The sequence below is a fragment of the Hyperolius riggenbachi genome, chromosome 6 (genome assembly GCF_040937935.1).
Source record: "Hyperolius riggenbachi isolate aHypRig1 chromosome 6, aHypRig1.pri, whole genome shotgun sequence".
NCBI lineage: Eukaryota > Metazoa > Chordata > Amphibia > Anura > Hyperoliidae > Hyperolius > Hyperolius riggenbachi.
Window position 1 is genome coordinate 351705335 of NC_090651.1, and position 27736 is coordinate 351733070.

Sequence of the window (27736 nt, forward strand, 5' to 3'; positions counted from 1 at the left end):
TTGGGAGCAAGATGAACATTTTAATGTTGCCCATTCACAGTACACTCCAAATGATTGACCATACAATCAGATTGGGCAGTGTTAATCAACCGACAACAAACTATCGATGTACAGATCATTCAGTAAACCCATTTTTCAGAACAATCCCGTTGATTATATTTTTGCCCAAGATTGTATCCGATTGGTCACCAATCTGATAGCTCGGGAGATCATATTAATGGGCACCTTTAGGGAACCAATCATTTTTCTCACATACGCTGAGGAAGGCAAAGGCAGGGCACAGAGCCACCAACTTCCTGTTCCCAGCCAAGAGACTGAAAACATGGCTTTTAAAATCTACAGAATGCCAAATAAAAAAAACTGAGAAGCGGCAAGTCCTGATCAGGCTGATCGATAGTTCATTTGTCACACAGGTCTGCTCCAAGTATAAAAACACCAGCACTGGAAGCGGTTCTGCAGCAGCCCTGCTTGGTAAATGTCTCTTAGGTTCCACTTGAACACGGATATAGTCTGTTGCCAGCGTCTCCAGCTTGTTCTCACACAGAGGTCCTCAGAGGAACGATTCGAGCTGGCATCTGGCCCCCAGACGAGGTATTATAATCTGTACTGAAGCAGGAAGCTCTCTGGTCTCTGATCATTGATGAAATATTAATCCTCCTCCTGCTCTGCATTTTCCTCCTCCGCATTGTCCTCCATCATCTCCTCCACATCATCGTTCTTATCTTCTGTAAACTTCTGGAACTCTCCAGTCTCCGCTGCCCACATGGCTTTTATAGTTACTTTGAACTCGGCCATCTCGTATCCAAACAGTTTCTGGAATGGAAAAACACAATCATCAGCCTCATCTTATTAATCTAGAGCATACATGTCAAACTCAACCACAAGTGGTTTACTCACTTTACATTATGTTTGGCCCACACTAGACCACCAGACAAGCTAAATTTGTGGTGAAGCCCTAGATCAGCACGGAATCCATATGGGGAGGGTGGGGAAAGCACAAGACACCAGGGAACTGTATAGGGGGGGGGGGGACACACCTGAGATACCAAGGAACTGTATATAAGGGATGAGTGAGGACCATTAAACACCAGAACTGAATTATATAGAGGAGGGAGGGGGGCCACTAGCCACCTACAACTGTATAGGAGAGGAGAGGAAGGTGGCATTAGACACTAATGGACTGTATAGGGCAGTGCTGTCCAACTTCGCGAGCATGGAGGGCCGTTTTTTTACCAGGCCACATGGTGGAGGGCCGGCAGACAACACCCCCCCCCCCCCCCCCCCGACAAAAAAAAATCTAGCAGCAGTTTCCCCACAAAATGCTGTCAGATTGGCTGCAGATGTACCCACAAAATGCTGTCAGATTGGCTGCAGATGTACCCACAATATGCTGTCAGATTGGCTGCAGATGGACCCACAAAATGCTGTCAGATTGGCTGCAGATGGACCCACAAAATGCTGTCAGATTGGCTGCAGATGGACCCACAAAATGCTGTCAGATTGGCTGCAGATGGACCCACAAAATGCTGTCAGATTGGCTGCAGACGGACCCACAAAATGCTGTCAGATTGGCTGCAGATGGACCCACAAAATGCTGTCAGATTGGCTGCAGATGGACCCACAAAATGCACTCAGATTGGCTGCAGATGGACCCACAAAATGCACTCAGATTGGCTGCAGATGTACCTACAATATGCTGTCAGATTGGCTGCAGATGGACCCACAAAATGCTGTCACATTGGCTGCAGATGGACCCACAAAATTCTGTCAGATTGGCTGCAGATGTACCCACAAATTGCTGTCAGATTGGCTGCAGATGGACCCACAAAATGCTGTCACATTGGCTGCAGATAGACCCACAAAATGCACTTACATTGGCTGCAGATGGACCCACAAAATGCTGTCAGATTTTTTACCAGGCCACATGGTGGAGGGCCGGCAGACAACACCCCCCCCCCCCCCGACAAAAAAAAATCTAGCAGCAGTTTCCCCACAAAATGCTGTCAGATTGGCTGCAGATGTACCCACAATATGCTTTCAGATTGGCTGCAGATGTACCCACAAAATGCTGTCAGATTGGCTGCAGATGTACCCACAATATGCTGTCAGATTGGCTGCAGATGGACCCACAAAATGCTGTCAGATTGGCTGCAGATGGACCCACAAAATGCTGTCAGATTGGCTGCAGATGGACCCACAAAATGCTGTCAGATTGGCTGCAGATGGACCCACAAAATTCTGTCAGATTGGCTGCAGATGGACCCACAAAATGCTGTCACATTGGCTGCAGATGGACCCACAAAATGCTGTCACATTGGCTGCAGATGGACCCACAAAATGCTGTCAGATTGATACCAGGCCACATGGTGGAGGGCCGGCAGACAACACGCCCCCCCCCCCCCCCGACAAAAAAAAAAATCTAGCAGCAGTTTCCCCACAAAATGCACTAGGATTGGCTGTAGATGTACCCACAATATGCTGTCAGATTGGCTGCAGATGGACCCACAGAATGCTGTCAGATTGGCTGCAGTTGTACCCACAAAATGCTGTCAGATTGGCTGCAGATGTACCCACAAAATGCTATCAGATTGGCTGCAGATGTACCCACAAAATGCTGTCAGATTGGCTGCAGATGGACCCACAAAATGCTGTCACATTGGCTGCAGATAGACCCACAAAATGCACTCATATTGGCTGCAGATGGACCCACAAAATGCTGTCAGATTGATACCAGGCCACATGGTGGAGGGCCGGCAGACAACACCCCCCCCCCCCCCCCCACCAGCAGCAGTTTCCCCACAAAATGCACTCAGATTGGCTGTAGATGTACCCACAATATGCTGTCAGATTGGCTGCAGATGGACCCACAGAATGCTGTCAGATTGGCTGCAGATGTACCCACAAAATGCTATCAGATTGGCTGCAGATGTACCCACAATATGCTGTCAGATTGGCTGCAGATGTACCCACAATATGCTGTCAGATTGGCTGCAGATGTACCCACAATATGCTGTCAGATTAGCTGCAGATGGACCCACAATATGCTGTCAGATTGGCTGCAGATGGACCCACAATATGCACTTACATTGGCTGCAGATGTCCCCACAATATGCACTTACATTGGCTGCAGATGTCCCCACAAAATGCACTTACATTGGCTGCAGATGTCCCCACAAAATGCACTTACATTGGCTGCAGATGTCCCCACAAAATGCACTTACATTGGCTGCAGATGTCCCCACAAAATGCACTTACATTGGCTGCAGATGTCCCCACAAATCGCTGTCAGATTGCCTGCTGTAATGTAATATTTTCAGCCCCCCTCCACTCCGCTCCTCTCGTCTCGTTCCCCCGTGCTGCCGCCGCCACACCTCAGATAGCAACCAGCCACACCAGCGCTCGGCTGCCGCGCGGTGAATTTAAATGCAGGAAGTGACATCATCGGTCACGTCCCGCATTTAAAGTCCCCCGTGCGGCTGCCGTGCGCGGTGTAGCTGGTTCCTATCTCCTGCTCGCCGCCGGTCTGAGAGTTGAGGCGGCGGCTGCACGGGGGAACTAGGGGAGATTAGCGGAGGGGGGCTGTAATTTATTACATTATATCAGAGGAATGGGGGAAAAGGTTTTAAAAAAAAAAAAAAAAAAAAAAAAAAAGCTCTGGGGACACGGAGGCTAACACTGCCACAGCAGGGGGGCCGCAGCAGAAGGCCGCCAGCTGGACAGCACTGGTATAGGGGAAGGAGGAGGGCCACTAGACACCAGGGAACTGTATAGGGGAGGGGGGCATTAGACATCCGGAAACTTTATAAGGAAGGGAAGAGGTCACTAGACATTAAGGGTGGCAAGCGACTGGCTCCTAGTGTTTAATTTCGGCCCACTTTGTATTTTGAGTTTGCCACCCCTGATCTAGAGTTAGAGATAATCCCATCCTCCTCTATACCTCTTCTACCTTCATGCCGCACTGGGTGCTGAGCGAGTGTCCCATAATCTTCAGCCTCCCCATCCCACTGCCTCAAGTCACAGAAAGGAGAAGAGGTAGCAGTGCTATTAGTCAAAGCTCCCTTTAGCTCCCATACTGCCTGTAACTAGTAGAGGTGGACATGGTAATCCCTCCGGAATCTCCTTATAAAAACACATCCATCATTCTACTTTAAATCTCACTTTTTTCCAACAAGCATACGCTATAACTCAGACCATTCCCCCTCCAATGTCTGTCCAAGCTGCGCTTGTTAATAAACATAACCTAAGAACATACTCCCTCTAGGTATACTGTAAACCAGTGGTCCTCAAACTAAGGCCCATGGGCCGAATGTGGCCCCCTGAAGCTTTTTTACTGGCCCCCCCAGACACAAAATGTATTACTTATAGATGCGGTCAGCTACATCTAACCTCCTTAGCGGTATGCCCGACACTGTGTCAGGTATACCGCTATCTGTCCTCCTGTGTGCCCCCTGCTGAATAAATGTCCTGTAATACCTGCTAAGCCTTCTGCTAGCACTAGGCTAGCTAGTAAGTGTCCTGCACCCTCCGCTCCCCCCGTTTATACATTACCCCACCCCCCCTAGATCCAGCGATCGCGCAGCCAACGGGGAAATGGGAGGAGCGGAGGGTGCAGGACACATTTACTAGCTAGCCTAGTGCTAGCAGAAGGTTTTGCAGGTATTACAGCACATTTATTCAGCAGGGGGGCACAAAGTTGCATCACCTCCTGTGCGGCGTAACGCTCAGGCGGTTAAATATTGTTGGTACACATATAGAAGAGCAGTGCTGGCACCACCCATCCACATGGAAGCCAGAAAGCAGTAAGTTGCTGGTTTCCAATCACATTCCACATCAGGTGACACTGCTGTCCACTGCAGGATGTCACCTAGGTATGCTTTACTGTCTGGACCCCCCCCCCCCCCCCCCTTTCCTTTAGATTGTAAGCTCACAAGGACAGGGTTCTCTCACCCTTATGCCTCAGAATTTTCTATAAATTATGTTCATCATGTTACATTTGTCACTAATTACTTTTGTATTGAAACAAAAAGAAAACATGCATTATTAGGCAACTTCGGAAAGTAACCGATCTGCATTCAACAGTCAGCTGCCCCATGACAGCAGGCAGAGATGAACTATAAATGACACTGCAGAAGCTGTCTGTCTGAGGGAGCAGACATAGCTCCGCCCTCCTTATACATTTGCTGCGCTACCAGCAGTTGTCCTCTCACCAAGCCCATCAGCCCCCAGTCCTGTTCTTAACCCACAATTCACACCATGCAAAATGGTCTAGACTGCAAATTAGAAAATATCTTTTCATATGGTAAGGTGACTATTTGCAGTGCTAGCTTGCTGGGAAACTTTAAAGTGGCTCTGAACTCAGAACTTCCTTTCTGCTCGAAAAGATAAGCAATAGCATAATAAAAACTTTAAATAAAACATCTTTGTTACAGCTGATAGAAATCCTGCAAAGAGGGCCTATTTCCACAACACGCAGATTCTGGATACAGAAAACTGACTCCAATGAATGCCTATGAGAAATCTGCATCAGAAAAATCACGTGTAGTGTAAACATAGGCTTTCATTGGAGTCCGTTTTTCTGCATCCAGAATCCTTGTGGAGTGTAAACAGGCCCTAAATCTGAAGTGTGTCTACCTTTTACTTTCATGAAAGCAGACATAGGGTTCACATACTGTGTTTACAAATTAGCTGCTCTGCTGAGACAACCAGCTGGTACAGCTGAGAGATCCAATTACAACTTGTGATTAGTCACAAATGAGGAGGAATTAGACAGGCTAGACTCTAAATACATACTAGACAAGACAAATAACACTTATATCTTAAATCTATGGACTATTGGCCCTTTTTTATCTCTTTCCTGCTCTTAAAAGCCATTTTCTGCCAGGAAAGTGTTTTATGGTTGTAATTCCTTACCAGCGAGGGTTACTCTATAGTCCGGCATGATCCCGACCCAGACAAACTGTCGCTTGCATACCTGATTTTTAACTCTATCAGGAAGAGTAATAAAAAGAAAGGAACACAGCCTTGTTATTTGTGTGCGTGGCACTGTACATACATGTGTCCATCTCATAAGGTCACCTTGGGTATCCTTTAAGACCAGCAATGGACAATCAATGTAAGATAATGAGTTACTCACCAGGACGCGAGCTTGCTCGGGGGTCAGAGTGTCGCCCTCTTTACACACTTCATAATCCGACAAGAGGGTCACGACTCCTGCAAGAGGGGAAGCAGAGCGGGTCAGGGCGAAGAAATGATAATCTGTTCCATGAGGCAGCGCTAACATGCGAGTCTCATCACTGATCAGCCAACCCAGGCGTCACATATACAACGGTATCATATCCCCTCCTCCTGATCGGCTGTGTGCACAGGGCTTGGGCGGAAACTTGCCGAGGGGGGCTGGACATGGAAGAGGCGTTGCAGTATATGGAAGAAGAGGCTGCGAATGTTGTAAATAAGAACTAACACATGGAAAGAGAGCTGCTGCCCAAGGGACCTGTACAGAACTGAAGGAGGCTGCTGTACATGAATGTTACACATGGAAGAGGGCTGCAGAAGGATTAGGAAGGGGCTGCTGCACATGGAAGGGAAGATGCAAGAAAGTTGGCCTAGGCCCGGGGGTGGGAAAAGTATAGATCTGGCCTTGTGTGTGTATGGAACTTTAAATGAACCTGCAAGCACCATTCTGACTGGCTGCAGACGTTCTGTTTTTTTAATGCCTATATAAAATAGGTGAACCAGCTGTGGAGAGTAATAATCATCATTAACCAGCATTTCTATTTTGCTCTAATAGAATATTTACAGCATATTATATACAACCAGCAATTTTTTTTTTTACTAGAACTGCATTCAAAGGGTTAACACAGGCTTTAGAAACTTCCCTTCCAGCAGTGATGGCTGCTTCCGAACTTTACATAATGTTATCTTGTGTTTAATTGTATCAAGTGAGAAATGGAAACAAAGCCTTCTCTCACTCTGCCGGGTCCCCTGAACAAAGTCTTGCTTTCTGATTAAGTTAGAGGATGAATAAAGCAGTTATAAATAAATGCAAAGTCAGCTCTCAGAGTAAAATAAGTGTACTTTAGGAACGTATAATTTCTAAATGAATAATACTTATGCACAAAAGCAAATGTGCTAAACGTATGGCATATAGAAAGTAGGAAAACATGTTTTTATTGAATATTATGTCAGGGTTTTATACCGCTTTAAGCGTCAGTTCTCCTAGGGTTGGTCAGATATGGGCTCTCAGCCACTGTCATACCAACAAATATGTATTGTAGTATCACAGCTATCGCCAATTAAATAACTTCTGGTCTAATGTCTTAAACCAGAATCCTTTTATATAAAAAGGTAATCTTGTACTTCTATAGAAAGAATATACAAAAATTTCACACAACAGGGTTATAAACAGTATACCAATAGCAAAAATATCTAGCAACATATCTGAGTATCGGCCACAAGCTCCTGATTGTGCTCCCATGGACGGGCGCATTCTGCACATGCGCAGCACAAGAAAACTTTTTTCACTTTTAAGTTTATTGAAAGAAAAAAGTGAGGCTATGTTATAACATCTATATGGATGGCATAAGAAAAAATTAGACACATACAAATATTATACACACATTACTGGTTACATTTACTTCTTTATCAAACAAACAAACGTTCCTTGGAAGTGTAAATCTCTAAGCATAGAAGCTTGAGGTAGGCATTACTGCACGCTTGATGGGCAGATACAACAGACATCAGATAGTACAGAAATTATGTCTAGTGAGTGGGAAGCATGTGGCAGTTGAGTAAAACTAACTGCAAAATTCTTCCATATGGGGAGCACTTGCAGTTCAGAGAGAGCATGTTCCCCATGGGAGAATAAGGGCATTTGTTCCCCATCTTTAGGATATCATATTATTAGGTTACAAAGGAAGTCCAAATTTAAGGCTATATTCAGTGGCGTAGCTACGGTGCTGTGGGCCCCGATGCAAGTTTTACAATGGGGCCCCCCAAGCACTCTATACACAACAATTGACACGGCGCACCAAAACCTGCCAATGGCAACTACAGTGTCAGAGGTGCAAGAAGGGGGTGGGGAACAGCTTGTTAATGATTAGCACTATTTAAAGTATCTATAGAAGTGATTATTACCAGTACAGGACCAATAGAGAGCTAATACTGTAGTTGAGGGAGGGCCCTTCGGGGCCCCTCTGGCCCAAGGGCCCCGATGCGGTCGCTACCTCTGCACCCCCTATTGCTACGCCCCTGGCTATATTATGTAGATGGCCTATTAGAATAGGTGTCATAGATCGCCAAGTACATAAACCAGTGTACTGCACATGCGCAGGGACTGAGGGCGCGTGCGGCCAGTGGCTCGCCCGGCTGACAGAGGGGTGATGCAGGTGAGTGGAGGATCGTGGAATCATAGCGCGGGCACAGGATGACTGCAGGGGGTTAGACGACGCCCCAGGTAAGTTAAACTGCTGTTTTCTTTATTTATTAGGTGCCCTAACTACAGTCCCCATCTCTTTCGTTACCAGGGACTACCTGTTAAAGGACCACTATCGCGAAAAACAAATATGTTAAATTTTAAATACTTGTAAACACATACAAATTAGAAGTACGTTTCTTCCTGAGTAAAATGCAGGGCTGTGGAGTCTGTACAAAAATCATCCGCCTGGTTATATTCTGCTACATTGCCAGGGAGAGGGAAGCTTTATATATCCCCTCCCACATTACTGCTCCTTGGCTGAGGGCAGTACAGTGTGGCATGGGGCTGAGAAGGGAAATACACCTCACCCCTCTGCAGAAGCACAATATATGGGTGTGCTCATGTGTTACATAGTTACATAGTTATTTTGGTTGAAAAAAGACATACGTCCATCGAGTTCAACCAGTATAAAGTACAACACCAGCCTGCTCCCTCACATATCCCTGTTGATCCAGAGGTAGGCGAAAAAACCCTTACAAGGCATGGTCCAATTAGCCCCTAAAGGGAAAAATTCCTTCCCGACTCCAGATGGCAATCAGATAAAATCCCTGGATCAACATCATTAGGCATTACCTAGTAATTGTAGCCATGGATGTCTTTCAACGCAAGGAAAGCATCTAAGCCCCGTTTAAATGCAGGTATAGAGTTTGCCATAACGACTTCCTGTGGCAATGCATTCCACATCTTAATCACTCTTACTGTAAAGAACCCTTTCCTAAATAAATGGCTAAAACGTTTTTCCTCCATGCGCAGATCATGTCCTCTAGTCCTTTGAGAAGGCCTAGGGACAAAAAGCTCATCCGCCAAGGTATTATATTGCCCTCTGATGTATTTATACATGTTAATTAGATCCCCTCTAAGGCGTCTTTTCTCTAGACTAAATAAACCCAGTTTATCTAACCTTTCTTGATAAGTGAGACCTTCCATCCCACGCATCAATTTTGTTGCTCGTCTCTGCACCTGCTCTAAAACTGCAATATCTTTTTTGTAATGTGGTGCCCAGAACTGAATTCCATATTCCAGATGTGGCCTTACTAGAGAGTTAAACAGGGGCAATATTATGCTAGCATCTCGAGTTTTTATTTCCCTTTTAATGCATCCCAAAATTTTGTTAGCTTTAGCTGCAGCTGCTTGGCATTGAGTACGATTATTTAACTTGTTGTCAATGAGTACTCCTAAGTCCTTCTCCAAGTTTGATGTCCCCAACTGTATCCCATTTATTTTGTATGGTGCTAGACCATTAGTACGTCCAAAATGCATGACCTTACATTTGTCAACATTGAATTTCATCTGCCATGTATGTGCCCATATAGCCATCCTATCCAGATCCTGTTGCAATATGACACTATCTTCCTGAGAGTTAATGATTCTGCACAATTTTGTATCATCTGCAAAAATAGCAACATTGCTCACTACTGCATCTACTAGGTCATTAATAAATAAATTGAAGAGCACTGGACCCAGAACAGACCCCTGTGGGACCCCACTGCTAACAGTCTCCCATTTTGAGTATGATCCATTGACCACAACTCTTTGTTTTCTGTCCATTAGCCAGTTCCCTATCCATGAACACAGACTCTTCCCCAGTCCTTGCATCCTCAACTTTTGCACCAGACTTTTGTGGGGAACAGTGTCGAAGGCCTTTGCAAAGTCCAAGTATATCACATCTACAGCATTCCCAATATCCATATTAGCATTCACTACCTCATAAAAGCTGAGCATGTTAGTCAAACAGGACCTGTCTTTAGTAAACCCATGTTGATGCTGAGAAATAAGATTATTTTCTACTATGAAGTCATGTATAGTATCTCTTAGTAACCCCTCAAATAGTTTGCATACAACTGATGTTAAACTTACAGGTCTATAATTTCCTGGATCAGATTTTTTGCCCTTCTTAAATAATGGGAAAACGTGGGCTGTACGCCAATCCACTGGGACTCTGCCAGTTGCAAGAGAGTCACAAAAGATAAAGGGGTTTATCTATAACTGAACTTAATTCCCTTAGGACCCGAGGATGCATGCCATCCGGGCCAGGTGCCTTGTCTATTTTTAATTTATTTAGTCTTGCCTTCACTTCTTCCTGCGTTAAGTATTTAATATTACAGTTAGAAGATTGAGACTCTTCCGCCTCTGTAGTTTGCAACAGTGCTGTTTCTTTTGTGAAGACAGAAGCAAAGAAAGCATTTAATAACTCTGCCTTACCTTGGTCATCCACCATTGAGTTCCCATCCTCATCCTTTAGGAGTCCTATACAGTCAACCTTTCTTTTTTTAGAGTTAATGTACTTGTAAAACTTTTTTGGGTTAGAGTTGATATCCTTAGCGATTTGTTTTTCAGCTTCAATCTTTGCCTGCCTAATTTCTTTTTTACAATTTTTATTGCACTCCTTATAATTGCTTAGTGCAGCCTCGGTCCCCTCCTGTTTTAAGACCTTATAGGCATTTTTTTTCCTCTTCATTTTATCTTTAACCTTTCTATTCATCCATAGAGGCCTTTTTTTATTCCTAGACATTTTGTTTCCATATGGGATATACATACTACAGTATTGATTGGGTATAAGTTTAAAAGCTTGCCATTTCCCTTCAGTGTCTTCCCCTTGTAGTACATTATCCCAGTTCACCAAACTTAGTGCCTGCCTAATTTGAGTGAACTTTGCTTTTCTAAAGTTCATAGTTTTAGTGGTCCCGCTGCCCCTTGGCCTATCAGTCACCAGCTCAAACGTTATCATGTTGTGATCACTATTTCCCAAATGTTCTTGAACCTGCACATTTGATACATTATCTGGTCTATTAGAAATGATCAGATCCAGTAACGCATTCCCCCTAGTTGGTTCAGTTACCATTTGAGTCAAGTAATTGTCCTGTAGTGCTGCCAGAAATCTGCTGCTTTTACCAAAATTGCAAGCTAGATAGAACTGCTGCTTGCTTACCAAAGCAAGCTAGATATGACAGTGCAGTTTCCAAGAGACTAAAAAGAGAGAGGGAGGAGAGGACATCAGCATTGGCTTCAGAGGCAGTAAAGATGGAAAATGCCTGGAACAGTTTATTTACTAAACAAAATTCACTGAAATCAAAATGTGTACAATACATAGGTTATATTAACCTCCTTGCCGGTTATCCCGAACTCAGTTCGGGGTAACCTGCGCAGGATTTCTCAGGCCCCGCTGGGCCGATTTGCATAATTTATTTTTCCTACACGCAGCTAGCACTTTGCTAGCTGCGTGTAGTACGCAATTGCCGCCGCTCGCCGCGCCCCCCCCCCCACCCCCCTGCGCAGCCTGGCCAATCAGTGCCAGGCAGCGCTAAGGGGCGGATCGGGATTCCCTGTGACGTCCATGACGTCGGTGACGCCATGGCGACCGGGGAAGCCCTGCAGGAAATCCCGTTCTTAATGGGATTTCCTGCATACTCTGATCGCCGAAGGCGATCGGAGTGGGTGGGGGGATGCCGCCGCTCAGCGGCTAGCGAGCCCTGGGCTCTCTACATGATTTAAAAAAAAAAAAATAGATTAAAAAAAAAAGTGCGGCGCTGCCTCCTTGCCGGATTTTTTAGACCGGCAAGGAGGTTAAGTAGAACAAGTATTTATCTACTGATATGTGTTTTTTCCTGTATGGCTGTCCCTGCTGCACTAACATTACTTAAAAACAGTGACAACTTGACAAAGATATATTGCTGACGCACCTTTCTTCAGCGCTGTAGGAAGGCCCAGCTGCCGCAACTGTGGCTCCATGGAGTGTGTAAACTGTTCCAGTGGACCGGCATCAATCACCACATCATACGTGGCTTTATTTCCAGCCCGGGCAAAATCCGTCTCTTTAAACTGATCAAACCATCTGCAACACAGATCATGAGATTAGCCCATCATACACAGATCATGTGATTAATACATCATACACCTCCTGCCTCTTCTCTGACTACAGTGATAGATAATGAATTCAGCCCTTTAAAGGACAACTATCAATCTGTCATTCTATAAACCCCACATACCTATAGAGCTATTAGCGAGTAACAATAGGCTTTTCAGAAGTCTCTTATCATAAGACAAACACTTATATCACGCTTTTCTCCTGGCGGACTCAAAGCGCCAGAGCTGCAGCCACTAGGACGCCCTCTATAGGCAGTAGCAGTGTTAGGAAGACTTGCCTAAGGTCTCCTACTGAATAGGTGCTGGCTTACTGAACAGGCAGAGCTGAGATTCGAACCCAGGTCTCCTGTGTCAGAGGCAGAGCCCTTAACCATTACACTATCCAGCCACCTATCATAGCCTGTGTGAAGGGAATGCCTTGTCTATCAGGTCCCTGCTTCACGAGTCGGCGTCTAGGCCAGAGCTGTACCATGTAGACAGGTGCCACTTCCCTGTCACTATTCATAAAGGAATTATTTACGGTTTGTTTCTGCCCTGTCCCCCCACACACGCTACTTTCTCACAAATCATATGAGCGGAGGTGGTTGAGAGGTTTTTTTTTTGTTTTTTTACTACAGAGAAAGGCTCTAAAGAGAAGGACCCATACTTTATTCCTGTTCTTGCATGCTTACAACCACCATTCAGAATGAGCTCTTCCTGGCTGCAGTCTGTTTACTTTACACTGAGTGAGGCAGAGAGACACAGGAACCAGGCAGCAGCTGATGAGTTATTTACACATTATATGATGCTGTATATCTGCTTTCTATTGTTCTGAAGACATTTCAGTCACAGGATGCCAGTGAGGACCATTTCTGTATGCTGGATGTGCTCAGAATCAGAATCAATTTTATTTCGCCAATAAGTTTGCACCTACAAGGAATTTGTCTTGGCAGTTGCTTAACAAACACAAACAAAAACAATACAAGGGCAGACAATGTGTATATTACAAGTCAAGGACATAAGTATAGTGGCAGTAAGCAATGTGAGAATTGTTCATTTACAGTTCTGTGCTGATTACTATCAAGTCCTAGCCACTCTAACGTGGTTCAGCATTAAGTATGGCTACCGCTTGAGGAAAAAAGCTGTTCCTGTGTCTGGAGGTTTTGGTAGCGATTGACCGGAATCTTACTCCTGAAGGCATGCGCTGGAAGATGGAGTGAGCTGGGTGAGAGGGGTCAGAGGCAATTTTGGACACACAGTGAAAACTGCTCTCTGTAAATGTCATTTTCTTCATGTAAATGAAGATGAAATAAAGCCTTCACATTGCTATTTGCTAGTAATTACTGGAAATATATATGGCATTTAGAATTAGTTGACTTTAAATAGTTGTCCTTTAACTCTGGGAGAGGCAAGTTGGGTGCATAATTTCAGCCTAATGTATTTAACCACTTAAAGTGAACCTCCAGACTAAAAATCGACTCAGCAGCACTGAAAAGGCCTGGTGTTTATTTAACAGTTTCACAGCATCAGAACTTTGTTTCTCTTATACAAGCCTCATTCTTAGCTGCACAGAAGAAAACTGCCCGGGCATTTTTCCCCTGATGCTGTGCAAAGCATGATGGGATTTCTGTTAAAGTGAACCTCCGGACTAAAAATCGACTCAGCAGCACTGAAAAGGCCTGGAGTTTCTTTGTCAAAGTTCAGCATCAGAACTTTGTTTCATACAAGCCTCATTTTTGGCTGCACAGAAGAAAACTGCCCGGGCTTTTTTTCCCCTGATGCTGTGCAAAGCATGATGGGATTTCTGATGTTGTTGTTCTCGTTCTGCTGTTTTGGTGCAAATTGTTTTTTTTTTACATTTATAATTTGACATTTGAAGCCTAGTGTGTGCAGCTGGGAGGGGTAATCAGGACACTGGACAGTTGGAACTGTGTCTCCTGCTCCTTGTCACCTTCTGTCAACCAAAAAGATGGCTGCCTCCATGACAAAGATGGCAGCCCCCATGAATCACAAACATTTGCCTGTTCTTTTAAAACAGGGTGGGTAAGAGATTATATTACCTATCTATTCTAATTAACACAACTAATGTAACTTAATGACAGTATGTTTGTTTAGGCTGAAGTTCCCCTTTAATGTTGTTCTCATTCTGCTGTTTAGGTGCAATTTTTTTTTTTTTTTTTTTTTTTACATTTTGAATTTGACATTGTAAGCCTAGCGCGTGCAACTGGGAGAGGTTATCAGGACAGGTTATCTCATGCTCCCTGTCACCTCCTTTCAACCAAAAAGATGGCTGCCCCCATGACAAAGATGGCAGCCCCCATGAATCACAAACATTTGCCTGTTCTTTTAAAACAGGGTGGGTAAAAAAATTATACTACCTATCTATTCTAATTAACATAACTGATGTAACTTAAAGAGACTCTGAAGCGAGAATAAATCTCGCTTCAAAGCTCATAGCTAGCAGGGGCATGTGTGCCCCTGCTAAAACGCCGCTATCCCGCGGCTAAACAGGGGTCCCTTCACCCCCAAACCCACCCCCGCAAGACTTGGTCGTTCCTGGAGGCAGGGCTAACCGCCGCAGCCCTGCCTCCAGTCGCATCTATCAGCGGCGCATCGCCGCCTCTCCCCCGCCCCTCTCAGTGAAGGAAGACTGAGAGGGGAGGGGGAGAGGCGGAGATACGCGCTGACAGACGTGCGTGGGGCAGGGCTGCGGCGGTTAGCCCTGCCCCAACCAGGAAGCGCTCCCACGCTGCACCGAGGGGATTTGTGGGTGAAGGGACCCCCGTTTAGCGGCGCGATGGCGGCGGTTTAGCAGGGGCACACATGCCCCTGCTAACTATGAGGTCTGAAGCGAGAATTATTCTCGCTTCAGACTCTCTTTAATGACAGTATGTTTGTTTAGGCTGAAGTTCCCCTTTAAGTACCAACAGTCTTTGCCCCCTTAAGCACCAGAGACCACTGGTAACATAAAGATGGAATACAGACGAATCGCCGCATATACATGCCGCAACTGCCGTCCACGCCGGGATCCAGAGGACACCCACTCTGCTGTCTCTATGACGGCAGAGTCATGTGAGCCGGTCAGGAGCCGCTTTCATTGGCTCCTGACCGTGTCTATCAAGCCTATGAGAGTTGCTTACATTGATAAACACGGCCAGGAGCCAATTAAATTGGTTTACTGACCCTCTCACAGAGATAGGCAGAGCAAGTGAGCTGCGACGGGACACAGCGGCAAAATCGGCGGGGAGCAACGAAAATGGTGGATGCGCGCTGTGGCGGTGAATTGAAATCTACGCCCTGTTTGCATGGGCATGAACATGGCAGCAGCCCCAGGACTGCCTAACGATTGGCGTCAAGTCCTGGAGCTGTAGTTTAGCAGTGAAAGCACGCGCGCCTGTGCGATGTTTCACGGAACTCTGCTCCGTGATCAGCCTGCTTGTCGCGAACGCGGTTAGCAGACTGTTTCCAGCCGAAAAGGGAAAGAAATCCCCTTTGTTTGCCCTTGTTCAGCACTGTGTCAGGTGGCTGGTGGGTTATGTGGGGAGAATAATCCTCTTGGCTGTTGCTCAGCCAAAGTAACCCGCCAGGACTCGCTGGCCAACCGGTTGGTGTCTGCCATACACGCATTGGATTCTGATTTATCAGCGGAGTTTCATCCAATGTGTGTACAGAGTTCTATAATAATAATTCCGATATTTGTATAGTGCTTTTCTCCTGTCTGACTCAAAGCGCTCAAGAACAGCAGGCACTAAGGGTGCGCTAATTGGGCCACCCTGCAGTGTTCAAAAGTCTTGCCCATGGACTTCTTACTGAATAGGTACTGACCCCTAGCCAGGATTCCAACCAGAGAGCCAGTCTATTGGGTATTTAAGAATACAAGGCATTTACAGCCAGTAGGACTCAAAAATAATTCGGACATCACTGGAAAGAATTTAAAGCGGAACTGTAGATATAAAATAAACACATTGTTTCTCTTACCTGGGGCTTCCCTAAGCCCCCAGCAGCTGTCCTGTCCCGCGCCATTCCTGCACGATCCTCTGTTCTCCCGCCACCGCACCGTCCGTCGATGCCAGTGCAGCCCTTCCAAGCGTATCCTTTCTTCAAGTTCCCCTCTGCAATAGCGGGGAACGCGAAGGATACGTATGGCCAAAGCCGCGCAGTGGCCCGGCAGCGAAACCGAAAGTAGCTGGCCGCGGGAGAACGGAGGCTCGGGACAGGACGGCTGCTGGGGGCTTGGGGAAGTGAAACAATGTGTTTATTTTATATCTACAGTTCCGCTTTAAACTGTAGAGGACATGTTTTGTGCCCTTTATGAGCCCGGGAAGTCTCAGGACAATGGGCTGAAGGTGAGAGTCCAGCCATTCCCATAGATGCTCTCCTAGGGTGAGCGCTGTAATAACAGTGCAGGAGATTTGGGTGCAGCCAGCGCCACCATAGACCGTAATAGGAATTATGGCTATAGCGCCGCACAGTGAGTGACTTCGGTGCAGTCAGAAGACGGAGCTGAGACCCCGAGAGAAGGCTGCACGAGCCGCCCCTGCTAACATGCTCTGCAGCGTGGAACAGATGTCTCTCTCAATAAGAGAAGGGTAAGGTCCCCGGATAATGTGTAACGCATGGATTTGCTTCCATTGTTTGTATTGTGAGATGCATTAGTTCTTAATGCACCTGTTTCACTGCAATGAGCACACTTGTGCCTTTAAGAGGCTTTTTAGCCCTATGCAGTGAGTACCTATCAGGTGCATCTTGGTTAGATGCGCGACCATTTCATTTTCTCCCCATTGCATAGAAGATGGAGCTGAAGCTACTTTTAAAACACTGTAATTCAGCCGCCAGCAATCGCTGGAAGCCGAATTACATCATTCCCCACCATCCACATGGACCTGGAGGGGGAATAGTATTTAACGCCGCCGGGATGTGCAGGAGCAGGATAAGCCATATATCAGCTGAATTCTGCGCCCAAGTTTCCTGGCGGCGATTTCATACGTATGCCCCCAAGGGAGCCTATACTAGAAACAATGGGTCTAACTTGGGGTGGGGGGCCTGGCTTGTGCACCTTGGGTAGGTGGTAGAAAAATGGGATGACTAGACAACGCACCTTCAAAAATGATGTCATATTTTTATTAACCCCCTTGGCGGTACGCAGTTTGAGGCTGCGTCCGCCAGGAGGTTTTTTTTTGCCCCCCAAAATTTTTTAAAACGCTTTAGCTAGCATTTCGCTAGCTAAGCGTATGCACAAGGTTGCTCCGATCCCCCCCTTGCCCGCCGATCGTCGCCGGCTATACGTACCTGGCCACGATCCCACGAAAAGCGCACTTTCCCGATCGGCTTCTAGCGTTGCTATGGCGACGATCAGAGATGACGTCATCTACGTCATCGCGAAGCCTGGAGCCGATTGGGCGGCTGCGCTGACGTGGGAAAGCTGGGGGGTACGTATACCAGAAGTAATTGCGGGCGATCACGGGGGACCCCGGAGAAACTTTGTGCATACGCTTAGCTAGCGAACCGCTAGCTAAAGCATATTGCACCAGTTTTTTTTTTCAAAGTCCTGGGGCCATGTGATCCTCCGCGGCGGCTGCCCCGTGTGTAGCACGGGGTTACCGCTAAGGAGGTTAATGACCCCCATAGTTTCTCCTATTGAAATAAATTGATTGTAGTCAGATTTATGATGATAAGTAGGATCAGACTACAAGGGAGTATAGGTTTTAGGGACAATGATTTGGCGCAAGTTCTCAGATCTATAGCCCTCTACATTAAGGATTACAACTGCTCCCCCACTTGCCGGCATTGCTAATGATAATATCGGTTCTGTTTTTTAAATTATCCAAAGCTGCCAACTCTAGGAGGGTCAGATTAGGTTGCAAAGTGGTCTGCGGCATAAGCCTTTTTAAAGGGAACCTGAGATAGGCGAATATGAATAAAACATACATACCCGGGGCTTCCTCAAGCCCCCTCCGGCCCGATCGCTCCCACGCAGTCCTTATCCGACTCCCAGTTTTTCCGCGATTGGCCCCGAAAAGTCCTCCGAGTCAACTGTGCATGCATGGCCTGGCCGCGCGGTCCCGCTGTGTTCATGCCGCCTTGACCGTTCTGCTCCTGGGCCGTACTACTGTGCAAGTGCAGGATATTCCAGGTGACGGGAGTGAGATGGGGGAGTGCACCTGGCCGGACTGCGCCGACTGGAGGATTTTTTTGCGGCCAGTAGCAAGCGAAAGAGAAGGCAACTGAGGACGAGGGAGCAATCAGGCTGGAGGAAGCCCAGGGTATAAAACCTTTCGATAGACTTATTGAACTTTTCATTAGAGTTTAACCTATTAGGTGTAAGTTGAGGGTCTCCCTTAAATTTTGAGGAGTTATTGGGGTCAGCTCAGCCCTTGAATTATTTGGTACTGCAGTTTGAATGCACGTAATGTACCTCTAATTTTATGATGGGCTTCTGCACACCATTTATAAGGCAGGTGCTGCTTGGAAATGCTCTTCACTACTGTGCGTTTTTTATATGATTTGGGGAGGTAGTTTTGTGGGTAATCTCCTTGGTGGTGGGGGCAGTTGTGGATGGTCTCCCCAGGTGGTGCTGTCTGCGCTGCTCCTGCCCCCTGGGGTGTGTTTTGCAGAGCAGGGCCTGTATTGTACACCTCTGTGTATTTATCGGTTTTAACTTTTCAATAGACAAACGGGAGTCATTTATACATTATATAGTATACTATATACACATTATAATCTTACTCTGTAACTTCTTCCTTTGTGCGGCTGGTGCACAGCAGCCCCACCTCCCCCCGGAGACACTTGCCGAGCTGAAATAAGACAAGAAATCAGTTAATTCAGGGCTGATGAAGGTCAGGGGTCACATTAGGGACTCACACAAGGCCTCACCAGGTGCACGTTATCTTTATATTCATCGCATGGCCCCTTCCCCAAAGCCAGGATCATCACTTTGTTCTTGCCGAAGAATAACCTACAGGAAACAAGAGGCTGATTCAAATGGGAACTTCTGTATTCACCATAAAAAGTTATTTCCTTTCCAAGTTCTCTCTAAGGTATGGATTGCAAATAAGACTGCAGACTGAATGCATAAAGTCCAGCAGATTACCATTAGTCAAGTCCATGTGCAGAGGAGTATAGTTAACACATTAGCAACTTCAATAGAGCTATCTCGTTAGAGATAAATGCACTGCTTTTAACTTCACTATACTTGCGGTGGGTTTCGCAACTCACAATAGGATTGGGCCTTTTTGTGATGGGTGTGTTTCAGTTGGGGGGGGGGGGGGGGAGGTTGACGCCCCTTGTGAAACAGAAGACAGGTAGCGGGTACATTCCGTGCAATGTTAAAAAGCCAGCGTTTTGGAGACATGCAGGGCCCCTTTATAAAGTCATAAATTGCTCTAGGCAACCATCTATCCGCCTCTCAGAGGTGGATTGGCCTTAGTCAGATGGGGAGTTTGAGCTCCTCTTTGCACTCACTAACAGTGACGTGTCTCCAGCAATCAGCTGCATCCACCTTTGAGCGGCAGACAGATTGTTGCCGAGAGCAGTACACCCCTTGATAAAGGGGCCCTCCGTGCCTCCAAAACGTTGCATTTTTAACATTTCAAGTAACAATGAAAGGAGTTTTTGGGCTGTGCTGGCTAGTTCAGTAATGCTTTTGACTTCAGTCGGCAGAACTCCTTGTGCTGTAAATTCTTGGAATGCTTTGATGTCTCTCTACTAGCAGAAAATATAGAAACTGAAAGCAGAAGTCCTCTGTTATTGTCTCACACTGCCCCCTAGTGACACGTGGCCATAAATACACATCACAGCGGTTTAATTAGAAGCAGGGAAATGTAACGAATACAAAAAAAAAGTGCTAAAATAAATTGGCCTGGAGTACTTACAAGCCTCTAAATAAATTAGCTGCTAAAGGGCTAAGTAAGATTCACAACCACTCCATTACAGTACCTCTATTGAAGATACCCATTGTGCCTACATACAGTGTGGAAGGCACGTTACTGATTACGATCACTAGGTGACCACACACTAATCTGTTTTACCTGGTGGATTTGATTACTATAATCAAATCTGCCAGATAATACACCAACATAGCCAACCAATTGTAATTTCAACCAACCCCTGCCCCCTTCTGTCACAAAACACACGTTCTTGCCTGAGCGACGCATACAGGTCTGTTGCCGCTGCTGCTACTACTAGCACTTGGTCACATGTCTGATGAACAGACTAGATACGGGAGGCCATAAGAGAAAATGGTTCAAAAGTCAACTTCTGTAAGTTTTAAATAATAAATATTACAACTGGTATTGGATCTTCTCACTTACAAATTTAAGAAAAATATAGCTGGACTATAAATGGCCCAGCTATAAATAGTTTTCTTAAAATGTGTAAGTGAGGAGATCCAATACCCACAAACCCAGCACCGATGTCACAATTTAAAGTCAGGCACCTAAGCTGAAACATGCAAAAACATTGCTAATGCGCGCAAACGCCTCCTCCATCCAGTTTCCGAGGGTCTGTTATCGATCTGGGACATTTCTATGCTAACATGCCAAATAAAACTTGAACGCCGCACAAACAGCAATAGCATCCCATTGGACAATCTGGGCGTGGGAGGCAATGAGTGTAGCCCGAAGTGCCAGAAGAGCTAAAATCAGCGGAGATTGCATTGCAGATATCGGCGGCGGCTTACGCAAGTTACAAATTCGTGTAAGGAGTAGGTGGGGGTAGGTTAGTGTTATACTTAGTGGTAGGCTACTAGATTTATGCTTAGATAGGGGTCGTTTAGCTTAAGGAGTGCTAGCGTTAGGCTTAGAAAGCGGTCGGTTAGCGTTAGGAGTAGAGAGTGATGGTTAGTACGAGAGAAAGGTTAAGCAGACAATAGCGGCTTCTCCTGGCACCCTCTTTCATAGTAGCCAGGGTAACCAGTCTATTCTCACCAGACCATCATATCCATCAGGATAGGTTACACTGATTGACACTGTGTCCATCAGGATAGGTTACACCTAGCTGCAGCTATGTCCATCAGGGTAGGTTACACTGACTGACCCTGTGTCCATCAGGGTAGGTTACACTGACTGACCCCTTGTCCCTCAGGGTAGGTTACACTGACTGACCCCTTGTCCCTCAGGGTAGGTTACACTGACTGACCCCTTGTCCATCAGGGTAGGTTACACTGACTGACCCCTTGTCCATCAGGGTAGGTTACACTGACTGACCCCTTGTCCATCAGGGTAGGTTACACTGACTGACCCCTTGTCCATCAGGGTAGGTTACACTGACTGACCCCTTGTCCATCAGGGTAGGTTACACTGACTGACCCCTTGTCCATCAGGGTAGGTTACACTGACTGACCCCTTGTCCATCAGGGTAGGTTACACTGACTGACCCCTTGTCCATCAGGGTAGGTTACACTGACTGACCCCTTGTCCATCAGGGTAGGTTACACTGACTGACCCCTTGTCCATCAGGGTAGGTTACACTGATTAACCCTTGTCCATCAGGGTAGGTTACACTGACTGACCCCTTGTCCATCAGGGTAGGTTACACTGACTGACCCCTTGTCCATCAGGGTAGGTTACACTGACTGACCCCTTGTCCATCAGGGTAGGTTACACTGACTGACCCCTTGTCCATCACGGTAGGTTACACTGACTGACCCTTTGTCCATCAGGGTAGGTTACACTGACTGACCCTTTGTCCATCAGGGTAGGTTACACTGACTGACCCTTTGTCCATGAGGGTAGGTTACACTGACTGACCTTTTGTCCATCAGGGTAGGTTACACTGACTGACCCTTTGTCCATCAGGGTAGGTTACACTGACTGACCCTTTGTCCCATCAGGGTAGGTTACACTGACTGACCCTTTGTCCCATCAGGGTAGGTTACACTGACTGACCCTTTGTCCACCAGGGTAGGTTACACTGACTGACCCTTTGTCCACCAGGGTAGGTTACACTGACTGACCCTTTGTCCACCAGGGTAGGTTACACTGACTGACCCTTTGTCCATCAGGGTAGGTTACACTGACTGACCCTTTGTCCATCAGGGTAGGTTACACCGGAGCAGTGCTTTTCAGCGCTGCTAACTTTGGGCGCAGCCAGCGCCGCCATAGACTGTAATGGGAATCAGTCTATAGCGGCGCTCAGTGAGGAAGGTCGGCTCCGTCAGAAGACGGAGCCGAAGTTGCTTAAAAAACACAATAATTCGGCCTCCAGCAATCGCTGGAAGCCGAATTATTTCCTTCCCCCACTATCCATGGCGGCCTGGAGGGGGAACAGTAATTAAAACGCCCCGGACTTGTGCAGAAGCAGGATCAGCCATATACCGCTGTATCCTGCGCCCAAGTCTACCAGCGCCAAATTCACATGTACGCGGTTACACTGACTGACCCTTTGTCCATCAGGGTAGGTTACACTGACTGACCCTTTGTCCATCAGGGTAGGTTATACTGACTGACACTGTGTCCATGAGGATAGGTTACACTGGCTGACAGGACAGAGGGAGGGTGGGAGCACGTACCGGCTGTGTTTCCAGGCGTTCCTGACATCCTTCAGCTTGTTGTTCCTCATGTTCTCCACCGACAGGACGAAGAGGTACTTGTAGGTGTCCACACATTTCCGTAGCTGGAGAGAAATGACAAACGACCACTCCTAAAGCTGATTTGCTGAGATTTGTTTTATAACCATTTCTCCCAGTCATCCCCAAATATACCTGTGTACCCCCAACTCACAGCCCCACCATGCACCCCCCCCCCCCCCCAGTATGTTCACCTTTAAGGGTCATGTAACAACAATCTCCAGCCAGTCAGTCATGAAACTGAAGCACTCAGCCACTGGCTCTGCTATCAGCAGCACAGGGAGGAGACGGCAGCTACTAGTGCACACCTTCCCTGAATTCACGTGACTAGTGCGTAGCATGGACATGCTGTCCACTCTGGTGGCCCGCACAGTGTCCGCCGTACGCACTGCACAGATGAGGGGCTGTCTGCCATTATATAGCAATGTATACGTTGTGGAAAAATATTACCACACAGGTCACGTTTGCGAGAGAAAATCTTGTACTATGCATGCACAGGATGCTGCTCCTGGCGGCGGGAGCGTGATGAAGGACGTGCGCAGCTAGGGCCGCAAGGCGCAGTGGCCAGCGACTGGCTCAGTCAGCGGAATAGAAAACGTCACTGCGGGGGACCGGAGGATCAGTTTGTCCCAGCGCAGGGAAAGGGCGGCCCCAGCCAAATTTTTTTTTTAAATATTCCCCTTGAAAATCAATAGATGACTTGATTGGCTGATGTAGGTTCTACCCACTTTTTTTTTTATATAAATCCCAGTCACCCACTGTGCCAAGTTTTAGTGCCTTGCCATTAACAGTGTCAGAATGGCTGCAGTTTAAATTTTCCCATTGAAAATTTTGGTGGTTTATGGCTTCACCCACTTTTTGTAACCTTGACAAGGTCACCCAATGACGTTTGTAAGCTTTGGGGTCCTTGCCATCAATAGTGTAACAATGGAAGCAGTTTATCTTTAAAAAAAACAAACCAACAACCCTAGATTGGCTGTGGCTCCGCCCCCTTTTCTACATTTGGACCCCAGTCACCCTATGATTGGCTGTAGCAGGTTTGAGGCCTCTGCAATTAACAGTGTAAGAATGGCAGCAATTTAAATATTCCCCTTGAAAATCAATAGGTGAAGGTTGATTGGCTCACCCCCACTGTCCTGAATATAAATCCCGCTCACCCAGCGACAAACTGTGCTAAGTTTAGGAACTGGCGTTATTTCTGACAGTGGCAAGCCAGCCGTCCGTCCACGTCCTCCTTTCCCAAAAGGGTTTTATTATATAGGATAGTTTTCCCGCAAGTGACGCAGCCAATGAGCAGTGTGGCGACCCCAGTCCTCACCTCCTCTATCAGATTCTGCTTCACCTCCAGGCCCTTCTTGGCAGTTTTGGTTAGTGACACTGAAAAAAAAACAGAAATCAGTATCAAAAGGGCAGCAGAGGGAGCCTGGGTTAGCAGGTGGTGGCAATACAGTAGAGGACAGGTTGTTGACAGCATGAGATGAGCTAGTACAGTACAGCATAGGACATGGTATGGGTGATAGTTGTACAGTATAGGGACATGATGGTAGTTCTCATACAGTATAGTAGTTCTCATACAGCTGTAGTAGTCTAGGCACATGCTAGTAGTAGTAGTACAGTATACAGGCCGGCTGGGAGTTGTACAATATGCTGGGGGTTGTAGTTGTACAGTATAGGTAATGCTGGGGGGATGTAATAGTGCAATAAAGCAGGCAGGCTGGGGGTTGTAGTCGCGCAGGACACAGGCAGGCTGGGGGTTGTAGTTGCGCAGGACACAGGCAGGCTGGGGGTTGTAGTCGCGCAGGACACAGGCAGGCTGGGGGTGTAGTCGCGCAGGACACAGGCAGGCTGGGGGTTGCAGTCGCGCAGGACACAGGCAGGCTGGGGGTTGCAGTCGCGCAGGACACAGGCAGGCTGGGGGTTGCAGTCGCGCAGGACACAGGCAGGCTGGGGGTTGTAGTCGCGCAGGACACAGGCAGGCTGGGGGTTGCAGTCGCGCAGGACACAGGCAGGCTGGGGGTTGTAGTCGCGCAGGACACAGGCAGGCTGGGGGTTGTAGTCGCGCAGGACACAGGCAGGCTGGGGGTTGTAGTCGCGCAGTATACAGGCAGGCTGGGGGTTGTAGTCGTGCAGTATACAGGCAGGCTGGGGGTTGTAGTCGTGCAGTATACAGGCAGGCAAGGGGTTGTAGTCGCGCTGGGGGTTGTAGTCGCGCAGTATACAGGCAGGCTGGGGGTTGTAGTCGTGCAGTATACAGGCAGGCAAGGGGTTGTAGTCGCGCAGTATACAGGCAGGCAAGGGGTTGTAGTCGCGCAGTATACAGGCAGGCAAGGGGTTGTAGTCGCGCAGTATACAGGCAGGCAAGGGGTTGTAGTCGCGCAGTATACAGGCAGGCAAGGGGTTGTAGTCGCATAGTATACAGGCAGGCTGGGGAGCGTAGTAGTGCAGGATACAGACAGGTTGGGAGTTGTAGTAGTGCAGGATACAGGCAGGCTGGGGGTTGTAGTAGTGCAGGATACAGGCAGGCTGGGGGTTGTAGTAGTGCATGATACAGGAGGCTGGGGAGCGTAGTAGTGCAGGATACAGACAGGCTGGGAGTTGTAGTAGTGCAGGATACAGGCAGGCTGGGGGTTGTAGTAGTGCAGGATACAGGAAGGCTGGGGGTTGTAGTAGTGCAGGATACAGGCAGGCTGGGGGTTGCAGTAGTGCAGGATACAGGCAGACTGGGGGTTGCAGTAGTGCAGGATACAGGAAGGCTGGGGGTTGTAGTAGTGCAGGATACAGGCAGGCTGGGGAGGAGCGTAGTAGTGCAGGATACAGGCAGGCTGGGAGTTGTAGTAGTGCAGGATACAGGCAGGCTGGGGGTTGTAGTAGTGCAGGATACAGGCAGGCTGGGGGTTGTAGTAGTGCATGATACAGGAGGCTGGGGAGCGTAGTAGTGCAGGATACAGACAGGCTGGGAGTTGTAGTAGTGCAGGATACAGGCAGGCTGGGGGTTGTAGTAGTGCAGGATACAGGAAGGCTGGGGGTTGTAGTAGTGCAGGATACAGGCAGGCTGGGGAGGAGCGTAGTAGTGCAGGATACAGGCAGGCTGGGAGTTGTAGTAGTGCAGGATACAGGCAGGCTGGGGGTTGTAGTAGTGCAGGATACAGGCATGCTGGGGGTTGTAGTAGTGCAGGATACAGGCAGGCTGGGGGTTGTAGTAGTGCAGGATACAGGCAGGCTGGGGGTTGTAGTAGTGCAGGATACAGGAAGGCTGGGGGTTGTAGTAGTGCAGGATACAGGCAAGCTGAGGGTTTCTCTCACCCTTCTTGTCCCGCTTGGATTTCGGCATGTTGGTGTCTCCGGGTCATGTGTCCCTCCAGCGGCTGCACGTGGAGGAGGCTGAGGACCCCGCGCTGCATGCTGGGAGCCACCGGGCTGCCCTTCCCAGTGCCTGACTGACAGTACAGAACCCGGAGGCGGCCCGGAGCTAGTCTACTTTAGGGGACCCACCGTAAATCCCCATAGAGAATTTGAGCTGGGCTGAAAACAGAACAAATCTACACAAGTCTACTTTAGGGGACCCACCGTAAATCCCCATAGAGAATTTGAGCTGGGCTGAAAACAGAACGAATCTCCGCTTTCAGCTCTTTTAAACCCCCACAAGCCATATATCTATGGAAAGCTGAGGATCTGCTCTACCAAATGATGTTACTTTCGGTGAGCAAAAAGTGAAACTCACCGTGTACGAGCCGCCGAACGGCCGCGATCACGGCTCCGTCGGCCATCTTACATCTCTACTGCTCCTATTTTTCTCCCTCCTCATTGGAGGGATTGTTAGCTGGGGGGGCGTGCCAGAAAGTGCTGTCCCTTCTCCCCGGACAAGGCTCAAACCCACAAGTAGCTACTGACTGTACTTTCCCTCCCTGGAAATATCAGCAACTTCTGAATAAGACTGAATAAGTGCTAGGCATTGCTAGGATTAGAAGACTCACAAGTTACCACCTCTACTGGCCTTCAGGGCTGAGAAAATAATAGTTTGGCCGACTGAAATTAAAACTACCGAACAGAAGTTTACATTTCACGTTTTTTTTTCCCTCTGGCACGCCCCCAGCTAACAATCCCTCCAATGAGGAGGGAGAAAAATAGTAGCAGCAGAGATGTAAGATGGCCGACGGAGCCGCGATCGGCGGCTCGTACACGGTGAGTTTCACTTTTTACTCACCGAAAGTAACATCATTTGGTAGAGCAGATTCTCAGCTTTCCATAGATATATGGCTTGTGGGGGTTTAAAAGAGCTGAAAGCGGAGATTCGTTCCGTTTTCAGCAGTTTAAATTCTCTATGGGGATTTACGGTGGGTCCCCTAAAGTAGACTAGCTCCCATAAACCCGCCCCTCCTCAGCCTGGCTTTCCAGACAAACAGTGTGGTGGCGGTGTGCCGTCTGAAAAAGCTATCCGTCCGAAAAATAGCTACATTCCGCACTGCGCATGCGTGCGCATGCCCACATCCATTAGCGCGTCATAGGAGGGGGGAGGGTCGTCCAAAATAGCTACTTTTCTGCCGCACAGATAGAAAAGCTAGCAAACCTAGTGCAGAACTTTTGCTAAAGAAGAAGTGGCTATGAGCCGCTGTGCAGGCTTGCCGAGAGCTCATCTCCTGTGCTTTATTACACAGCTGCGCGACTCGCAGGGCACCTGATACTCCCACACTCAGGCTGACGTGCTTTGCTTCCTCTGAAGGCTGCAATGTATGTCCTCCTCGCACAGCAGAGCGGTGTATATCTCTGGCACACACCTAGTCTAGTGCTGTGCATTCCTCTTCCCTGCTCTCTCCTCTGCTTTCATCAGAGCTCCTCTGCTATCAATCACATTTGTA

The 27736-nt window shown here is 47.5% G+C and overlaps 1 protein-coding gene across 3 annotated transcripts; it reads right to left on the minus strand.

Moving 5' to 3' along the window:
• Positions 1–27736, minus strand: LOC137521853 (mRNA turnover protein 4 homolog). Of its 3 annotated transcripts, none has more exons than XM_068241664.1 (8): positions 27656–27736; positions 24199–24257; positions 22824–22927; positions 19190–19271; positions 19043–19110; positions 12154–12305; positions 6134–6210; positions 1–813 (listed from the first exon to the last, which is right to left on the minus strand). In XM_068241664.1, exons 1-8 carry the CDS (start codon positions 27672–27674, stop codon positions 649–651), a joined length of 726 nt encoding a protein of 241 aa, XP_068097765.1. In that variant the 5' UTR covers positions 27675–27736; the 3' UTR covers positions 1–648. The 3 variants fall into 3 exon arrangements, with proteins under 3 accessions (XP_068097765.1, XP_068097763.1, XP_068097764.1); XM_068241662.1 differs by lacking the exon at positions 27656–27736 and adding an exon at positions 26602–27010; XM_068241663.1 differs by lacking the exon at positions 27656–27736 and adding an exon at positions 26184–26579.